Genomic DNA, 18,881 nt, shown 5'->3' with positions numbered 1-18,881 from the left:
AACCAACATAGTAAATAAAAAATCAAACTACGTAAAGGGAAAAATGGAAAGAAAAAGTTTCTCCCTATTGCCACTTTTATATATACTATAGATGATCCCGGAGTTTTAGTCCAAAGTGAGAGTATGTTGGGTTTAAGTTCTAAAACTCGTGGTTTGCAAATGATAAACATACTCTATTTTGCAATAAAGTTGTCATTAAGGTATATTACTCAACGATATTGATTTTGATAATGATCCATATTACAACTTTGATATTTCCGATCCCTATTTGGATTCCCAAACGGGATGAAAAATAATTTTTGTATTTATTAAAAAAATACATAAATAAATTTCGTCGTAAAATTTTTGTTCTATTTATCCAGTCTGCAAGTGTAATCGTCGATCAAAGTAATCTTCGATTGAAGGGGAGGTGGTGGAGATAGCAAGCGATTGAAACGGAGTGACCAACCGCAGGCCAGCGCACTTAGCGAGGATTGTTTCCGGTTAGAAAGTCTTACCACGACGAATTAATTCAAAGAGATTAGGATGCTTGGGTAGTTAATGGCTAAGAATCCAAAAGATTAAGTCCTTGGACGTATTCTATCTCGGATAATCTACTGTCGTCGCATGATAAGGCCAATCCTGGCCATTCAAATGAAGTTGAGTGACATCATCATCTTCAAGAAGAAAATACCAAAAGAGATTTGAAGACATTCGCAAACATATATCATTTCAACTTTTCTTTTATTTTTGTCTATTTGTAATTCTAGGACCCACCAAAATCGTATCATAATCTTTTCTCTCTTTCTTTTTGAGATTTTAAAGAGATAAAAGATGATTTCTTCAAAAAGAAAGATTATAAAGAGATAAGATGTCAGATAAATGATAGCCTTTACCTTTAATAATATCAAAGCAAAATCATGTTTAAAAGTAATTTTAAAATAATTTTGATTAAATTCAAGTAATTCTAAAACATGTTGTTCACCATTCAAAAACTATTTAATAATTGATTTTACTCTTCAATGAAATTTTCATATCTCCAAAGTGATTCCAATCCATTCAAAATTTACTCCAACGTGGTTACTAATTTGATACTTTCCTTCAAGACTGCTCTTTCACTTCTTTCTTTTCAGCTTCTATAGTTCCAAAGATGGGGGAAGAAAAATATAGTGCCAACTTAAAATATATAGTTATTGAAGAGATTTTTGCTGTAACTTGTAGAAGGAAATGTCTTCCGACACAGAAACATAAACAAAATAGACAACCACGATATTCAAAACACCTGGACTATACTTCGAATATTCATCACAAACTTTTCCAATCTGAGAAACCATTTCATAGTTTGAATGTTTTTTTTTTTCCTCTTTTAGTTACGGTCTAAAAGAAAGTTTATCTAAGTTGCTAAAACTTCTGGATAACAACAGAATTGGCAAGACCTGCCTGCTCGATTGTCTGGGTCACGTCACTAAGAAGCTTGGGAGGGAAACCCATCAACTGCAGCTGATAGTTCCTGGCACCCCCTGGTCTAGATGCGTCAATGAAAGCACGAATATCACTGATTGTGTGTTGGTAATTGAAATGAGATACCATGCGTGTTCCATCTGCCAACCTAAGCTGAATTGAGGTTGACGGCAACGATTCATCCACGATGAGGCCTGCAGAAGGGCTTGGACTGCTATTGACATCAGTGGGAGTAGCAGTTGGCCCGTTTGCTGCTTGAGATGGAGCGGTACCACCAAGAGTTCTTCCTACACCTTGAAATGGAAGACGTGGTTTCTCTGGCTCCTGAAGATGCAAATTAGAAGTGTAATATAAGTATTTATATGCTGCACAGTGCAGAATACAAACTTTAAAGATGTTAGCAGTACTTAAAGGTTAACTATTGGACTTGAAAGCTTCCAAGTAAATTTCAAACAGTTTTCCTCGACCCTTTAGAGAATTTCAAGTATAAGTTGGAATTGTAGAACCTAGAAATGAAATCTAATAAGGATACTTACACGATACTCCTCCATTCTCCTAATTAAATTAACATGAACGGAGGACCTTCTGTCTGCAGGTTCAAGCTCTCTGGGGCACTCAGACTTTCTAATGCTCTGGAGTAAAATAAGACAAATAAGTAAACACAATAAATCAAGGACAAGAATCGGTAATCCAAAAGAAAGAAATGTTTTTAATAGAGCAAAAGAAATAAGAAAAGAACTCATTCTGAAACGTTTCTAAAAGATATCAAAAAAATTTGCAATTTACAAACGCTTATAAAGGATCAAGTATTGCCCATAAAATTTATTCCAATTTTCCAAGTTCTCTCCACGCTTATAATCCCATACGTTTCACTAGACCAGTATTGGCATCACATTCCACTTACCTCCAAAAAAGATGAATTTTCAGGATCATCCAACCTCCTCAAAGGGCCATCGTTTACAGTAAAGCCATTGCTCCAGAATACAATATTGTGAACAATGCTCTCGGGCTGATCAGGTGCAGAACGTACAGTTTCTCCTGAGAGTAACCTACCAGTTCCGGTAAAACTGCTGGAGCCTGATGAACGGGCATGATCAATAGGGCCTTCTACAGCTCCCATTTGCCTAGCTTGATTAAAAAGCGAGTCCACATCATTACCCTTTGTAGGATCTTGGACAAGCATCCCACTGAAAGTAGGAAACAGCGTTAGCATCCAATAAGCATCAACCAATATTGTCAACATTTGCTGCTTCCGAAAGGCGCTTAGTATAAAAGAGCACATGTGAAAATTGGACAGTTTTTTTTCCTTATTTCCTTCTTCCATTTAATGGAGGGGGGAGGGGAGGCAATAAAATCAAAGTATTACAGTGGATCCAACCTTACATTCTTGTTTAGATCAGCAAAAATGAATACATTAAAACAGAACCATGTAAAGGAGGTGGTGGATGAAAACAAAGCATCCCCCCCATTAAATACCATTTTTAATTACAAAAATGAAATCTAATTCTCAATAATAAAAGGAGAAGAATTTTGTATAGAGGTCAAACACAATATCTTCAACGTGGTTTGAGACATGTACTTTGATAGCCTTGAAATGAAAGTACATGAACTACCTTCACTATAACGACTGTCAAACAACATTGCTTTAGGTGAGCTTACTGACCATCCACACAGAACATACAGCTACTTAGCTGATGTGTTACTGGCTAATTAGCCACCACAGAGGCCAAACACAATGTCAAACTCACACTCTGCCTAGCCTTAACTCCAAAATTATTCAAGAGCCACCAGCAAAATTGTTATCCTCGCCCCTGAGCTCATGACCGACAGTAATTAAATCATAAACCATAAACATTGAGGACTCCATCACATTGACCTGAGTGGAAAAATGATTCTTTATCAAAAGAGGAAAGACAGCATCTTTCTCAAAGGGCTATCTTTATCTACTGTCTGCTAAGTGTTTCTCCTACCTTCAAAATCACAAAAAGGTTGCAATATTGTTGGAGAGAAGTTTAGAAGATTAATTTGGGAATCACATTTTCAAGAGAAAGGACACGTCTCTTGCATTGGAGATTGCAATTGGGGACTCTGAATTTAACTTTGATAGGAAGGGATGGCCCATATTATAAACAAAAGAGAAAGGGAAAACAACCCTAAGGCTGAAGGTTTGGAATACCCCAGGCCAAAAATCTCAACCATCAAGGACATCCCATTATTTATAATCAATCATGAGGGGCTAAAATTAGAAAAGAATTTTTGACCGGTGAAATACATGTTTCTTGGTCCCTTGAATCCTTTTGCGTAGTATATTACATTTTTTCTTGCAAAAAATGATCCATGTTTCTAGGTCAAATGAGAATGCGGTCAGACGTTTGTTGCTAATTAATATGTTGAGATGGGAATAATCCACCTTCACTCACCTGTTGTAGAGGATTATCCTTCAGCTGATGTATAATATATTCATCCACGGCAATGGATAAACAAATCCAAACAAAGAGTTAAGATTTCTACCAAGATAGAATTTCCAACCCGCTATCATCCTCTCTTATATAAGAAATTCGGCAACTTAACATCCCTCAATATCGGAAACCTACCCGAAAGAATATATGAAAAGTGACTGAATTTCTTCTCAGGCATTTCATCTTCAACCCATCGAAAAAAAAAATGCCCCCAACTACACGCTGCACTATTTCATCGATTTCAAGTTTCCCAACAACTACCAAAAGTCCAATTGTCCGTAAAAAAAATAAGCACATACATGATAAGAACTAAACGAATTGAGAGATGGGAAATACTCCTTGCCCCAAAAGAACCATATGCACGACACTGCAGGTTTCTAAGCCATTAATCTTCGCATAATTGTAGAAGGTAAAAAGGAACTGATGAACTCAAAATCATTCACAAACATTCTCCTAAATGAAATGTAGGCAAAAGATAAAAAGCAAGATAAAAGATAAAGAATCACAAACATTCACTCAATCATTTAAGCAAAAGCAAGAAAAAAGAAAAGATAAAAGACAAAAATTAGGGCTGAAAAGTGACCTCTTCTCACCACCCGTATAATACTCTTGAGGACCATCGGGGTCGCCGACAGAATCAGGCGAGCGTCGATTCAGATCGGAAAGGGTTCGAATACCGCCGGTCCGACTGCTGGAGGGCTTGGAGGGCTTGTCGTCTCGTGAGGCCATTGAAGATGCTGATGGAAGAGAGGAGGTAAAGGGAAGGGTAGAGAATGTTGAGGAAGGTCGCGTAATTTGGCGGATTGTATTGAAGTAATCTCATAAACTGATTATGTACCCAACCTAATGGCTAATTGTACGCAAACGACTCCGGTAGACCCGTATAAGTTTTCTTTCTTTTTTCCGAATCTTTTTTTTAAATAATGTATTTTAAAAAACAAATGTCAAAAATAGGGTGGAAGCCAAACTATTGACAAAAATAGGGTAGTTTTGTGGAAGTCGTGTACCCCGTACACGACTTTGCTTGTGTGGACCCCACTTTCTTTATTTTAAAATTTAAAGATATTGAATATATATATTTTTTTATTTATTTAATATTTAATACGTGGGTCCCACAGGTTTTTAATTTTTAAATTTAAAGATATTATATATGTGGGCCCCACCCTACCCCATCATCTTCTCCACGCCGTCCTCCACGATCTTCTTCTCATCCCTCTCCATTTTTCCACAGCGATCGACTTCTTCTCATCCCTCTCCATTTTTCCACAGCGATCGACGCACGATAGGATGGAGGACGGCGGCGATTGAGGCGAGGAGAAATCGAAAAAATAGAGTGGAGGACGGCGGCGAGCGACGGGGTACAGGCGCGCCGCCGTCCTCCACTCTATTTTTTCGATTTCTCCTCGCCTCAATCGCCGCCGTCCTCCATCCTATCGTGCGTCGATCGCTGTGGAAAAATGGAGAGGGATGAGAAGAAGTCGATCGCTGTGGAAAAATGGAGAGGGATGAGAAGAAGATCGTGGAGGACGGCGTGGAGAAGATGATGGGGTAGGGTGGGGCCCACATATATAATATCTTTAAATTTAAAAATTAAAAACCTGTGGGACCCACGTATTAAATATTAAATAAATAAAAAAATATATATATTCAATATCTTTAAATTTTAAAATAAAGAAAGTGGGGTCCACACAAGCAAAGTCGTGTACGGGGTACACGACTTCCACAAAACTACCCTATTTTTGTCAATAGTTTGGCTTCCACCCTATTTTTGACATTTGTTTTTTAAAATACATTATTTAAAAAAAAGATTCCTTTTTTCCCCTCATTTTTTTCAACAATATTAATATTGGAATTTGGGAAGATGATGATCCAATTTCTCATCTCAACATTACTTACTATACTTTCATTCAACTAAGTAATCAAAAGACTTCTACATCAATAAAACTATCCATTTTACTATCAACATTGTCCCTGAACATTTTATACATTTTTATTTGTGTTATATTTACATTCGTCATAAACTTCTATTTGATTGAAGTAGAAAAAAGCAATGACGTTCAAATTATGGATTTTCTTGTTTATATGCCAATTAAATTTTTGCTTTAATGGTTAGTACATAGTTCCAAACATACTCTAACTCTTCGAAAGTTGCAATAGTACAATTAACCTTTCTAAAAATGTTCTATCCCTATCGTTGGTGTATTATATGATCAAAAATTGTTTATCAATACTCCATTGTCTCCCTCTTCCATTTTTTCTCTCTCCTACCTCAATCTAAGACTCAACAATTCTCTGCTCTCTTTTTTTTTCCCCTCTTTCAATACCTTACTCGACTTTATCCATTCTCCAACCATGTACAAAAGCTATCATCTTCAGTGACTAAGTTATAAAAGCTATAACAAGAAGAACTACAATAATGAACCACTAAGGAACCTTTGAGCTTAAATGTTTTGACAAAGTTATTTGTTGGTAGTTGAGTGGGCGTTAATACATAGCTTTTGACAAAGTTATTTGTTGGTAGTTGAGTGGGCGTTAATACATAGCTTGAGTTTAATACACAAAAAGATAGACACATTGAAAAATATAAATATAGTTAGAATTTAGAGGATAACTTGTTCGGTGACATGTTATGTATCATGTTCTCCATTTTGTCAAGCATGTTCTCTCAACCTTTTTGTGGAATTCATTTGAAGTATATTTTCTTTATTTATGAAGCGCATTTTTCAGACTTTACCTAGACTCTTTTCTTTCTTATTGCAAAAAAAAAAAAATCATTTATATTTGAGAGATTTTGGTAAGCACAATAAAAGTACTAGTTTTATTAGCTTAATTTGCGATTGTCAGTGAATTTAATATTCTTAAGTATGTTATTTAGTATGTATTGAGCATCCAAGAAATAGAGTTAAGTGTTTTAAAGGAATGGACTAAATCGAAATTCTAACAATAAAATACTTCAAAATTGAGAGGAGGCATGCAGTTGACACTAAACAGAGCATAATTGAGCTTGCCTGGTGCTCTAAGCATGACCAACGCGCAGTTGCACCCTTTCGCAACTTGACTCCTCTACCTCCATTCCTCTGTATTTTCTTCTTCTTATCCTTAATTTCTTGTATATTCATTTATTTCAACATCGTAAATCTCATATTGGATCGATTTTATGGCTAAGGTGAGTAACCTAGCTCAGGGCTTAGTGAAACCTGTTGTTTGATTTTAAGGATTTAATGCTTAATTTCTATATTTCCATGGAACTTTTGTGGTTCTTGGACTTGTTTTATGAACAATTCTTAGAATGTGTGCTTGATGTGGCCAATCTTCATGTGTGCTTAGTGTTGTGCTTCGTATCATTATGTTAATTACCAATTAGCAAATCTAAGGTGCGCTAGTTTCAACTGTTATGTGTAATTGTATAACCAAGAGGTTAATACATAATATGTTGGTATGAACTTGTGGATTGCGAGTAGCAAATCCTAAGCATGCTTGTGAGTGTTGTGTTCTAGGATAACCCTTTTGCTAGATTGTCTTGCTCTGGGATAGTTCAAGAATACAATTGATTAGTAACTTAGGAATTTCTCGGGTTATTAATTGTCCTCGGGAAATTCCCTAGGCTTAATGCGTGTGTTTGATATTTATGGACGCTTATCGAACCCAATTATTAAGCATCTAGTTTAAATTAAGAAATTAATGAATAGATTAGAGTGTTTGACTTGTCGTAAGAGCAAGTAAGTTAGGTACACCTAATTGATGATAATTCTTTTATGAAAATTTGATGATCAAACCAAATAATCGGATGGAACCTATTCTCTAAGCTAGGCTCATTATACTTTCTTACACTTCAAATTTTTGCAATTTACATTTCCAAATTTTATTTTCCTCCCTTTAAATTCTTAACCACTTGAAAACCCTCTGTTACGACCAAAGCTAGAATTAATTGGCTTGAAATTTACATTTGCACTTCCTTGTGGTTCAAACCCGGACTTGCCAACTTGTCGTTTGTGCTACTTCAGCAGGTAAAATTCTCCATGGACTTTGAGCTCAGTGTCCTCAACGAATTTTTGTTTCGCTCATAATTCGACGATCCAATGTTAATTTTGGATTTTCATTTGGAGCCTTGTTGTGGACCGAGGATTCGAGAAATTAATATTTTCACGATGAATTAAGGTTTACGGACAATTCCCTAAATCATTTAGGTAGAAAGATAAAATTGTCCTTAGGTAGTTGGGAGTCCGTGATATTCTCGAATACCCCTTCTCTCATGGGAGAATGACCCCATTCTCTAAGAATTGGTTTTCATCCTTTAGGATAATTAAACGCATTTCGGTCAAATCAGAATACTTACTAAAGTACATCTGGCGAAAAGTAGAGTTCCTGCACAAAGGGGTAAAGGTAAGTTTCTTTTCTTTTCTTTTTTTTCTTTTGGAAAAAAAGAGGAAAAAAAGGGGGAAAAAAAAAGAACAAAGAAGCCTCAAAAGCGCAAGCGACATAACAAAAATGCCTGGTCATTTCTACTAGAAATGAGATCACTGGTGGCAAAGTAAATGTCTGATTATTCCTAGTAGAAGTGGAATCGCTAACAGTAGAGAAGAGCGAAGGTGCCCAATTGTTCCTACTATAAGTGGGATTCCTGACGGTAAAGTAGACGTTTAATCGTTTCTAGTAGAAGTGGGATCACTTATGATAGAGCAGAGCAAAGGTGTTTGATTGTTCCTATTAAAAGTGGGATCGATCACTGACAAAGAAGTAGATGTCTAATCATTTCTAGTAGATGTGGGATCACTAACGACAAAGTAGATATTCAATCGTTCCTAGTAAAAGTTGGATCGCTGATGTCAGAGCAAAGTAAAGATGCCCAATCGTTTCAAGTATAGGTGGGATCGCTGACGACAAAAAGGAAGTTACCCCTGCAAACAATAGCAAATGAAAAAAAAAAGACAAAAAAAAGTTACCTTTTGAAAATATGTCTGAAAGCAAAAAAGAAGTTATTCTCTCGAGGCGCGACAATTCTAGCTTCTCTAAAGAAATAAGGAAAATGGGGCAAAAAGTTAGAAAAGACAAAGTTAAAAAAAAAAGAAAAAAAAAAGAGAACATTCCAAAAAAAAAAGTTAGAAAAAAAAAGGAGAGAAAAGAAAAGAAAAAAGAGGGGAGGAGAGACTTTTTTTCATAACTATCTTAACTTGATGAGAAAAGAATAATCAATGTGTGAGTCTATTTATAGGGCAAACAAATCTCATTCCCAATAGAATTTGAAGTTATATCGAATATCTTTTAATAATAAAATATTTTAAAAAAAGTCCAATTACCATATATTATTCTAAAGGATTTTATTTGGAATAAATCTTGAATTTTATATTTGAGATAATTAAAATCTCTAAGTCGTTCAAAATTTAGATTTTATACTCAATTTTAAATTAAAATTTGGCCGTACCACAAATTTTATTCAAAATTCCACCCAAAGTTCAAAATCCAAGTCAAATCAAATTAACTTGCATATTCCATTTCTATCTCAAATTTAAATTAGAGCCATAAGTTCAACTTTATCACAAAATTAAGGACTTCTATTTATCTCAAAATTAAATTTAACCGTATTTCAATTTATTTTGCATTCTCAAAACTATGGTTGAGATGTCATCCTTATCTCAAATTAAAAATTGGTTATGTTCCAAAATTTATCCCAAATTCATATTTAAATTTTTATCCTCAAATCAACTTAAATTACGAGATTCATTCACCTATATATGTGCATAAATCTCGAAAATTAGGCATTTGTTGAATAAGAAATTTTGAACTAATCACAAATTATCACGTCATTTACTAAATTAATGACGAAAAAAAATACAAATATTTGAGGAATAATTAAAATTTGACACTTGTTCTAAATTAAAATTGAAGACATAAATTAGCAAATTCTTAGCCACATGCTTTCATTATAACTGTTGGATCAAATAAATTATTTTGGTTCAATTAAATAATTCAATTGAGCCAAAAAATTTAGTCAAAATGTTAAATATGAACCAAATCCATGTGGTTAAGCCCATTGGTCTAGTTCATGAACCAACTAGATCCAAGCCCATAAAACCCACTAAGAACTCTATAAACAAAGGAGTTTTCTTTGTATGCGGAGTCAAGAGGAAATTCTCCCAAAAACTAGAAGACTCCCTAACTCCTAAAAGCTGATCATCTCATGTGAGAATCAAATACTATAGATCGAATCACTTCGCATCAAATCAACATAAATACATCATCAACTCCATGAATTAAATTTATCTAAAAATCTCATGTGAACAACAACATGAAAAGAAAGAACAAAAAGAACGACAAAAACAATATCAACTGTGATTAGAGTTATTAACTTTATTTCGTTTAACAAATTAAATTAATAAAGAATTAAATTGATATTTAATTAATAGTTTCATTTAAATCATATTTAAATGAATATCTTTCACATAAGTCATATTAAATAATTATCCAATTAATTAATTACCATATTTAATTTGACCTACATTTAAATCATATTCAATTGTGTTTTCTCTCGTAACATATAGTTTTAATGTGCATCTAATATATATTAATTTTAATCTATAGTTTTAATATGAATCTAGTTCATATTATATTTATATTTGAAATCCTTTAAATATTTAATTCTCTCTAGAGTTGATTTTAAATCATATCAAAATTAAATTTATATTATAAAGTTTAATAAAAAAAATTTATATTATAATGTATCACCATACACGTTATTGTACTTTCTTAAGTGAATTTAAACATTTTAATTTCATTTAAGACATTATAACCTCAATACTTTTTACGAGCTAGGAAGAAGAGCTAATGAACCTAGAGATTAGAAGTTTCAACGATATGAGATTAATTGATTAAACTCATTAATCACGTTAATCAATATTATTTGTTAACTATGGGTACACTCCACTAAAGATCCACAACTACAAGTTTCTCATGACAGATATATATTTCTTATATCCATGGAAATAGACCAATAACAACAAGTTAGTCATTTACAATTTTTCGTAACACTAGTCAGATCAAATTACCGTTATACACCTGGGTTACTTCTAATCCTTAAATACAAATGTTTCTTTAACGAACAACCTATTTATGGTCTAAAACATCAAACAAAAATTTCTTTTTGAGCCAATAATAGGGTAGGGTTCTTTAATTAAGTCTTAGGATCACCATTTAAGGGAACACTCATTTACTTACTCTAAAGATGGAAAAAGTGAAATTCATTTTGTGTTATTATGTTCTCAGCTCCCTATTCGGTATTGTCTTTAAAATGGTAGACATATTGAGTCGACAAACTCTCGCTCATATAAATCAAAGGATAATTCCTCATGAACAAGCGTTTATAATATACTCAGGATATTAGGACCAAATTGTCTAGATCATTCTAGTGAAATAAAAACCTAACAAATCAACAGAGTTACATCTAGTGATTACTATTTAATTGTCCATTCTTATGCAAACTCATTACATAGAATACCATTATATTACTCACATGTCATCTACATGAACGATTTGGATCATTACGTTTGTGTCAAATACAAAGTGGGACGTATTATTCATAGTATCACTAGAATAAGGTACTCAGTGTTACCCCTATATATACACCCTTTAGACTATATCTTGAACATTGATCATCGTATATCCCACATACTATTCAGGACTCATATAAGACAACCTATGGTGTTAGTTTATTGGATTTAGAGTTATTAAGACAAAAACTAATACAAGACAATTAACAACTCTTATTGAAATAACATTGACAACTCTTTGTTGATGAGTCAATTACTAATATTTACTATCTACGAGTTTTAGGATATAAAATCCAACAATTCCACCACTGTAGATTCGAGCCCCTCACTGCATGGCATTCTGCCTAAATGGCACCTAGGTGGCTCGATGTCCTAAGCATGCTTGTCAAGGGCGTTGTTTGCTTATGGCCACGTGTGCTAACATCCTCAAACCACCTTGTCTTTATGTTTTGTACTTAATTTAACCTATTGCTTCCATTTTGATGTTGATGGCCTTGTAAGTGACGTTTCACACTTTTCAATGCAAGTCTGTCAAAACTAAAAAAGTTTAAAATGTACTATAGGGGAGACCCACTAGTTGAATCCTCATCCAAGCCTTATCGTACTCTTTGAAATCTAGACTTTCTTTGTTATTGACAGTCGTCAATGCTTTCTTTAATGATATTTTCAATGTTTTTCTTTCTCTCTCACGTTTTATAAAACAATTTTCTCTAAAACGTGAAGGGAGACTACATCATACTGTGAGTTTGCCTACGGCATTGGGATTTAGCACGACCGGCTTGTTGACTGAGTTAGAACAAGTATCGTACGATCACTCGTCCTGTGTTTGAAAGATTGTGATTGTGACACTCGACACCCCTTACATCCATCGACACCCAACAAACCACCCCACAACCCCTTCTTGGTTTAGGCTCTATCTGTTCATCTCTTGTCTGCCATCTACTTGTCTTCATAGGACCCGTACCATACCCTTGGCTAGGCAATTGGCATAGGGTTCCTCCTTTGGCACCTGTCAACACCCCTTTGTTGGTTTGGTCCACACGTCTCGCCCAATATTTACCGTCAAACTCCCTCACGTGACCCCCCGTCACCCTTAGATCTTCATGTGTGTTTAATTCAAGATCTAGGGGGTCAGATGGCGTAGCACTCGCAAGAGGAGCTACATGCACCTATCAACAGAAGGTTTGTTTTATATTACAAAAAGTTTTAACAAGTTTGCATGTTAGACCTGTATGTTTTCTATAAGATTGTGCATGCATGTTGGAACATTTTACTCTATTTGTTTTCTAAACAAGCAGCGGATTAGTTTTTTAAATATTCTTAAAAGTAATATACTGTATTAAAATCAAAAGGATAGAAATTCGAGAACTTTTATATTCCCACTTTGTCATTCCATCTACGCAGCTTTGTCATTCCATCTACGCAACTTTTGGGCAATGTTAGAGAGGTGCGACTTATTGTTAATAGGACACAACTCATTAACTATTTTAAGATTAAGTGTCGTCTATTGATTGCTTTTGTGTAGGTGAGTTACACATCAAATGAATGTATCAATTCATGTATGAATGTAAATCATATACAAGATGACTTATTAAGTTTAAGTACATTTACGTCAACAAAGTACTATTTGGTTGTTTGTTACATTGGTGTTACATTTAGAATCTTTGCATCCATAGCTAATTCTACCAATTTTTTCTTAGAAAAAAAGATTTGATTATATCGTATATATTTATAAAGTATATAAGATTTGCAACAAAATACTTCATAGCATAATTGTCAATTAATAAATATAAATGAATGTTCAACGTTCGCACACTTGCAAGTAATCATTACTATGCAAGTCAAATTATTATTAAGGATAAAAAAAAAATTGACATCACATAATTATTGTCAAAATCAGAGCAAAAAGTTCTAGAACTTGAAAAAATACACAGCAAACACAAGTTCTAAGAATCTACTATTCATTCATTCCAAAGGATCTTATTCCGTTAGTAAACACTACTATTCAAAATATAAAAGTTTCAATAAGAAATATGGAAATACCAAAATCCATAAGTTCAATACAGTTTATTTAGGAAAGGGATGATGATAGTTAAATATGATATCATGCTTGAGCCCCAAGTTCCAACAACAAAGTATGATTAATCACATTTGAGGCTGGACCAACAAATTGAATTGGACCTGCGAGGAGATCAAAAGAATGTAAGAACAAGTCAAGATCTGAAGGTTCCATTTCCTCAAGAATTGAACTCATTGAATTTGAAAAAAGTGTTTTTTAAGTTCTTGAAGTCCCCTTAATGTTGAAGGGCAAAATACCTGGACTGATATATTGGTTCTTGACTGCCCATTGCTCTCTTAACGATGAAAATTTCTTGAAAGGTGCACCTAACCAAGTAAGCATAGAGAATTTTAGTATAATGCTCCGTTTTTTGCCTTAGAATCATAAATTGAAATTCCTGACTTGTGAGTATATTAAGAAATATTACCGTCGAGTTCCACCATTGCCTTCTTGATCACAGGCTTGAATTTACCTGCAAAACGAATTCTAGCTTTAGTAAGAGGTCAATCAAATGATAAAATATTAAACCAGACTTTCATGACAATGTTCTGTCAGTTCAAAGCTTTTCACTTTCAAAGTTGTTTAGAGAAAGAGAAAATGCATGATGATACTCCAGTCTTCTATATCCTTGTTTTATGATCTTACAATCAACTTGACTAGTTCTTACTATTGTTATATTGTGTTAGTAACCAGTAAGATATTTAAATACCTAAAAACAAAAAGGAAAGTTACATTTCATCAACTAGAAAACTGTACCCTAGTTACTATAGATTTGGGAATTTTTTTCTCCATCATTCTCATTTAGGATGGATTCTTGATATTCTCTCATTTCCTTTCTTAGTCCCCCAAGAGAAAAAATGATCAGCATCCTATTCAAGAAAATGCGAGAAAAGGAATGCACAGTTCCATGGAGAAGTCATACCGTGTCTCCTCTCCACATCCATTAACGAAGTCAATGCAGTTCCGCCAGCCGTCCAATCTTCAACTGGAGCAGCCAAATTTCCTACCTGACAATAGTAAGGAAAAAATCTATGGAGAAAACTGATAAAAAGAAGGAGAATGAAAGGTTAAGAGCTTAGAAACTAAATGATCAGAAGGTACAGGGAGAGGGAAGGACAGACCGATGATATTAGTCCAGTTTTTCCATTCTGGAGGAGAGCTCCAGCAGTGTAACCCAAAGCATAGCAATAAGTTGAATCAAAGTTGGTGGGTAAACCACACCTCCCTTCGTACCTATAGGTCAAAAGAAGAATAAAACAGAGACAAACTACACACTAACCTGAAAAGTATAAATTTTTCATATCATTTCGTTGCCATTCACATCAGCGTATTTTACATTTCCTAGCAGCAAGCCTAACTCACCACTTAATTGGAACTTTTTCTTTAGGACTTTTTCTGTTTCAAATCTTGGCTTGGTTTTTGGAAAAAATGGATAAAAAGTAGATACCCAAGCAAGAAATCCAAATGATTACCAAATAGACCATAAGTTATTAATCAGGAGCCTTTAGAACAGCAAAAGTTCAAGCACGAGTGGAATGAGTACCCAAAGAAATGTGACTGCCCCTTGAATTCACCGCCATTATATGAACCTTCTTGCCTCCTCTTTTCCAACTCAGTTTCAACCATTTGAATAAGCATTTTTTCAGTTTCTATTTTGGCAACCTGACGTGCAAGGTAAAATATAATATAGTTAATCAAAAAAGGAATCTATGGAAAGACATCTGAAAAACAACAAAAGAAAAAAACACTTACTTGGACATTGCCATGTGGATCTCTTTCAAGCAACAATTGTTCTTGGATTGCTTGTGGGAAAAAGTCAAAAAGATGATGAGATTGAGTAGTAAGGTTCTTTTTCCATAGCCCATCCTCATCCATAATATCATGAGCAAGAATTTCATTGAGTTCTGCAATAAGTTGCTGCACCTGTAGAAAGCGGGTTATAAATGAGTATCAGTTCAAGAATAACATATTGATATCAAGAATCTTGAGTTTAGTGGACAACGAGCATACAAGCTAAAGAAGTATACACAATTAGTTAAAATAACAAGAAAAATACCTCAGGAATGAAGTCAATCAGACCCTCGGGAATAAGTATGACACCATAATTGTAACCAAGTTCAGAACGTTTACTAATCACATCCACAATGTAGTCTGTAACGTTTTTCAAGGTAAGCTTCTTAGCCGCAACCTGCATCAAAAAAAAAAAAAGTTGTAAATTAGTTGTACCCTATAAACTAAAGACAGAATTAAAAAATGAGAATAAATGATGTCTGGAATTTTTTTTGCCTGCATATATTCGGAACCAATAAATATCCACCAGTCAACTAGGTGCTGGAGAATAGATTTCTCAAAACTTACAGCTGACAATAAAGGCTTCTGACATTCTATTAGTTACTGCTGACACAAAATTTAGTTCTCAAAGAAAATAAACAACCATAGGCTAAAGCAGGAGGTAATTGCCCCCATTGACAAAGATTTCTATCTTAAATAGTTTAAATAAAGCAGCTACCTCTTCTCCAATAATAGTAATATTTGGATGAGTTTGCAAAGCACACTCCAGTGTGATGTGAGAAGCAGCACGACCCATAAGCCGTACAACTGTGGATATATGTACACTGTTAATGTCATAAGATATTAAACATGAAACTTGAGGGAGAAAGAAAAAGGTATAACATTAACATCACAGCCATGAATAAGTACAATCTCATATTAGGTAGATAAACAGAGAGAAGTCCTCTGTTTTCTGTTGATGAAGCAACAAGATAAGCTTTATTATTCTTATTATTTATTTTTTTTAAATGGATAAATTCAAACTTGGTATAATGGTAATTCATAGTAGAAGTCCTCAAGAATTCAGTTATTAGGAAAATGTCAGCAGATCAGATCTATTTCTAGTTTCAATTTTATCAAGTACAATCCTTACAGTGATAATATTTTCCTGTTGATCGAGCATCAACCATCACATTACCAATCATTTCTGAATATATCTGCATAAACATCAGCAGAGCCTATTAAGAATCTCATTTCATGCACGTGACATTTCTTTGTTACTTGAATTCATGAAGAAAATACTTCAACTTTGAAACATTCACCAAAGTTGAGTCTAAACTAAAATATGAATTCTAGAGGAGTTACAAAGAGAAATAAATACCTTGCAAGCAGTATCAAATCCAAAACTTGTGGGGACCTCTTTGCATTTGAGATCACCATCAATAGTTTTTGGGCAACCAATAACTCGGGTTTTCGAATTTTTACTCCTAATTTGAAAACAACAGAATAGAAGGGAAAACTAAATAAAAGAGTTGTTGCACAATAATAATAATAATAATGCCAAATAACAGAGTAGCGCCCAAAATCACATATAATATTAATTGCTTATTAATATTTGAACACGAGAGTGAGAAAGAGTGCAAAAAGGAGGGAGCCAATAACAAAAATTTCATAGTTCTGAAAGTACCTAAAGTTTTCAGCAAGAAGACATGCATTTGTGTTGGAATCATCTCCACCAATTACAACAAGCCCATCCAAATCAAGCCGCTGAGCAGTTTCTTCAGCTTGCTTAAACTGAAAATTGGAACCGTCAATTTATGCCTTGACTACAACTAAGGCATATCAGAATGCAAATTCGTTTCACCTGCTCTGGAGTTTCAATCTTATCCCTCCCACTGCAGATCATATCAAAACCACCCTGATAAAAGAAAAAAAGCGTTTAAAACAAGAATTGCACTCAAACAGTAACCAGTTCGCAACAAGACTACAGATATTCACGCCAACAATTCTATTCTAACAAGTAAAAACTAGAAATCCTTTAAAAGATTAACCTGATTGCGATATGGGTAGATAAACTCTGCAGTCAATTCCACATATTTGCATTTCATGATCCCTGCAGGACCACCCTTGAAACCATACAACGTGCTTCCTCTTGCATGATCCTGTAAGTAATCTTCACAAAAATAATAGATACTACTAATTATAACCACAACTTGAACAGAAAAACAAACATGTATTTTTCTCTTCATCCATAAATGTGGGCAAAATAAGAACCTACCAAATAGTCCAGAAATCACATTATGCCCTCCGGGTGCTTGGCCACCAGACAAGACAACTCCGATCTTCAACTTCTTATTCACCTGCACATAACCGGAATCGCTTGGCACCAACATTGCCGACGGTTGGCCGAAGAGACTAGGAAACAGCTTCGCGATCTCATCTGCATGTGCATATAACACACAACTCAAACAATCTAAAACCCTAAGAACTAGCAACCGGCCTCAAAACCCATTCAAAAGAACTCACGTTCAAAACAAAACCAAGATTTACGACAAGAACACAATACAGCAAAAGAACGAAAAAAAAAAACTCAACGCATGCCGTTAACTCTTTCTTCGAGACATCAATCAACTCAATACCAAACAGAATCGAAAAAAAGCAGGCTGTCAAGGCTGAAGAGAACTAAAGTGATAAATTCAAACTAATTACCCGGATTGCCGGCGGCGGAGCTAGGAGGGCCATCGACTATTTGGAACCGGTTTTTGAGAACAGAGGGAAAAGGGAGAGGTTGATCGATACGATAGGCTTGGACTTCGCTATACACAGAAGAAACACGGCCGGTGAGCGAAGGAGAAGGAGGAATGACGGGAGAAACATCGGCGTTAGCAATATAAGGCGGAGACATTGATGTAAATGGGAAGAAAAGAGAAATGAAAGATTAAATAAAATGAAATTGAGTGTGGTTAATGTGAAGAAGAAGAAGAGAAGAAGAAGTTGGTGTTTGTTTCAGACTTCGAAGGTTCCGCCTTGCGGAATTGGGAAGGGAACGTAAGAGGTTGGTGAAGAGTAAGCGTCGTTTCCTAACGCTGGTCGTTACGGTAGTTCTATTTTCTAGGTTTTCGTAAATCTTTTTTTTTTTATATATATATATATATATATATATATATATATATATATATATATATATATATATTCCGTTAAAATAAATGTGTCCTTACACTTCCATAAAATAACAATTTAGTCCTACTCAACAACACAAGACATATGAAATGTGTGAATGTTTTTTTTTTTTTTTTTGTTATCTATCTTTAATATCAAACTTTGTTAGCTCTAGTAAGGCTTTGATACAAAAGGAAGTGTTATTGAAGAGGAGCTTTTTTAAGATATGTCATTTTCAACTAAGTATAGAAAGATGTATTTTGCGGAGAAGGATACGGTTGGAGGAAGGGTGATGCAAAGAGAAATATTAGAGTCTAAGAGCCATCAGTTGAAGTAGGTAATGCGTTAAGATTGCTGCCGAAGAAGAAGCTTGTGTTTAATGCTAAGAACTAGGGGTTTGGGATAATAATGGAGGGAGAAGTGCCTACGCCTAAGTATAGCGATGAAATG

The 18,881-nt window shown here is 34.5% G+C and overlaps 2 protein-coding genes across 2 annotated transcripts; both read right to left on the bottom strand.

Annotated features, from left to right (window-relative positions):
- Nucleotides 1-1,146: 1,146 nt before the first annotated feature.
- On the bottom strand, nt 1,147-4,846 carry LOC103498242 (plant UBX domain-containing protein 4). Its single transcript, XM_008460769.3, has 4 exons — nt 4,483-4,846; nt 2,345-2,627; nt 1,977-2,072; nt 1,147-1,764 (listed from the first exon to the last, which is right to left on the bottom strand). Exons 1-4 carry the CDS (start codon nt 4,626-4,628, stop codon nt 1,381-1,383), a joined length of 909 nt encoding a protein of 302 aa, XP_008458991.1. The 5' UTR covers nt 4,629-4,846; the 3' UTR covers nt 1,147-1,380.
- An 8,541-nt stretch (nt 4,847-13,387) lies between these two features.
- LOC103498241 (pyrophosphate--fructose 6-phosphate 1-phosphotransferase subunit beta-like) lies at nt 13,388-18,388 on the bottom strand. The gene is made up of 16 exons (XM_008460767.3): nt 17,982-18,388; nt 17,551-17,712; nt 17,324-17,445; nt 17,137-17,190; nt 16,960-17,066; nt 16,654-16,759; nt 16,426-16,489; nt 16,012-16,100; nt 15,559-15,690; nt 15,255-15,425; nt 15,046-15,164; nt 14,624-14,735; nt 14,425-14,509; nt 13,930-13,974; nt 13,760-13,828; nt 13,388-13,624 (listed from the first exon to the last, which is right to left on the bottom strand). The coding sequence occupies exons 1-16, from the start codon at nt 18,175-18,177 to the stop codon at nt 13,548-13,550; spliced, it is 1,710 nt and encodes a 569-aa protein (XP_008458989.2). The 5' UTR covers nt 18,178-18,388; the 3' UTR covers nt 13,388-13,547.
- Nucleotides 18,389-18,881: the final 493 nt, after the last annotated feature.

Source organism: Cucumis melo, chromosome 12 (genome assembly GCF_025177605.1).
Source record: "Cucumis melo cultivar AY chromosome 12, USDA_Cmelo_AY_1.0, whole genome shotgun sequence".
In the NCBI taxonomy this organism is placed as follows: domain Eukaryota; kingdom Viridiplantae; phylum Streptophyta; class Magnoliopsida; order Cucurbitales; family Cucurbitaceae; genus Cucumis; species Cucumis melo.
Note: the sequence above shows the minus strand (reverse complement) of the source record. Positions and strands in the feature narration are given on the sequence as shown.

Bases quoted from the DNA above. Each gene is read 5' to 3' on its own strand.
- LOC103498242 (XM_008460769.3), bottom strand. From the start codon at position 4,628: ATGGCCTCACGAGACGACAAGCCCTCCAAGCCCTCCAGCAGTCGGACC. The intron at 2,073-2,344 runs GTAAGTGGAATG...ATTTTACTCCAG, and splicing joins AAAATTCATCTTTTTTGGAG to AGCATTAGAAAGTCTGAGTG. The intron at 1,765-1,976 runs GTAAGTATCCTT...TTGCATCTTCAG, and splicing joins GGAGAATGGAGGAGTATCGT to GAGCCAGAGAAACCACGTCT.
- LOC103498241 (XM_008460767.3), bottom strand. From the start codon at position 18,177: ATGTCTCCGCCTTATATTGCTAACGCCGATGTTTCTCCCGTCATTCCT. The intron at 15,691-16,011 runs GTAGCTGCTTTA...TTTTTGATGCAG, and splicing joins TTACTATTATTGGAGAAGAG to GTTGCGGCTAAGAAGCTTAC. The intron at 15,426-15,558 runs GTATTTTTCTTG...CGCTTTCTACAG, and splicing joins TGATTGACTTCATTCCTGAG to GTGCAGCAACTTATTGCAGA.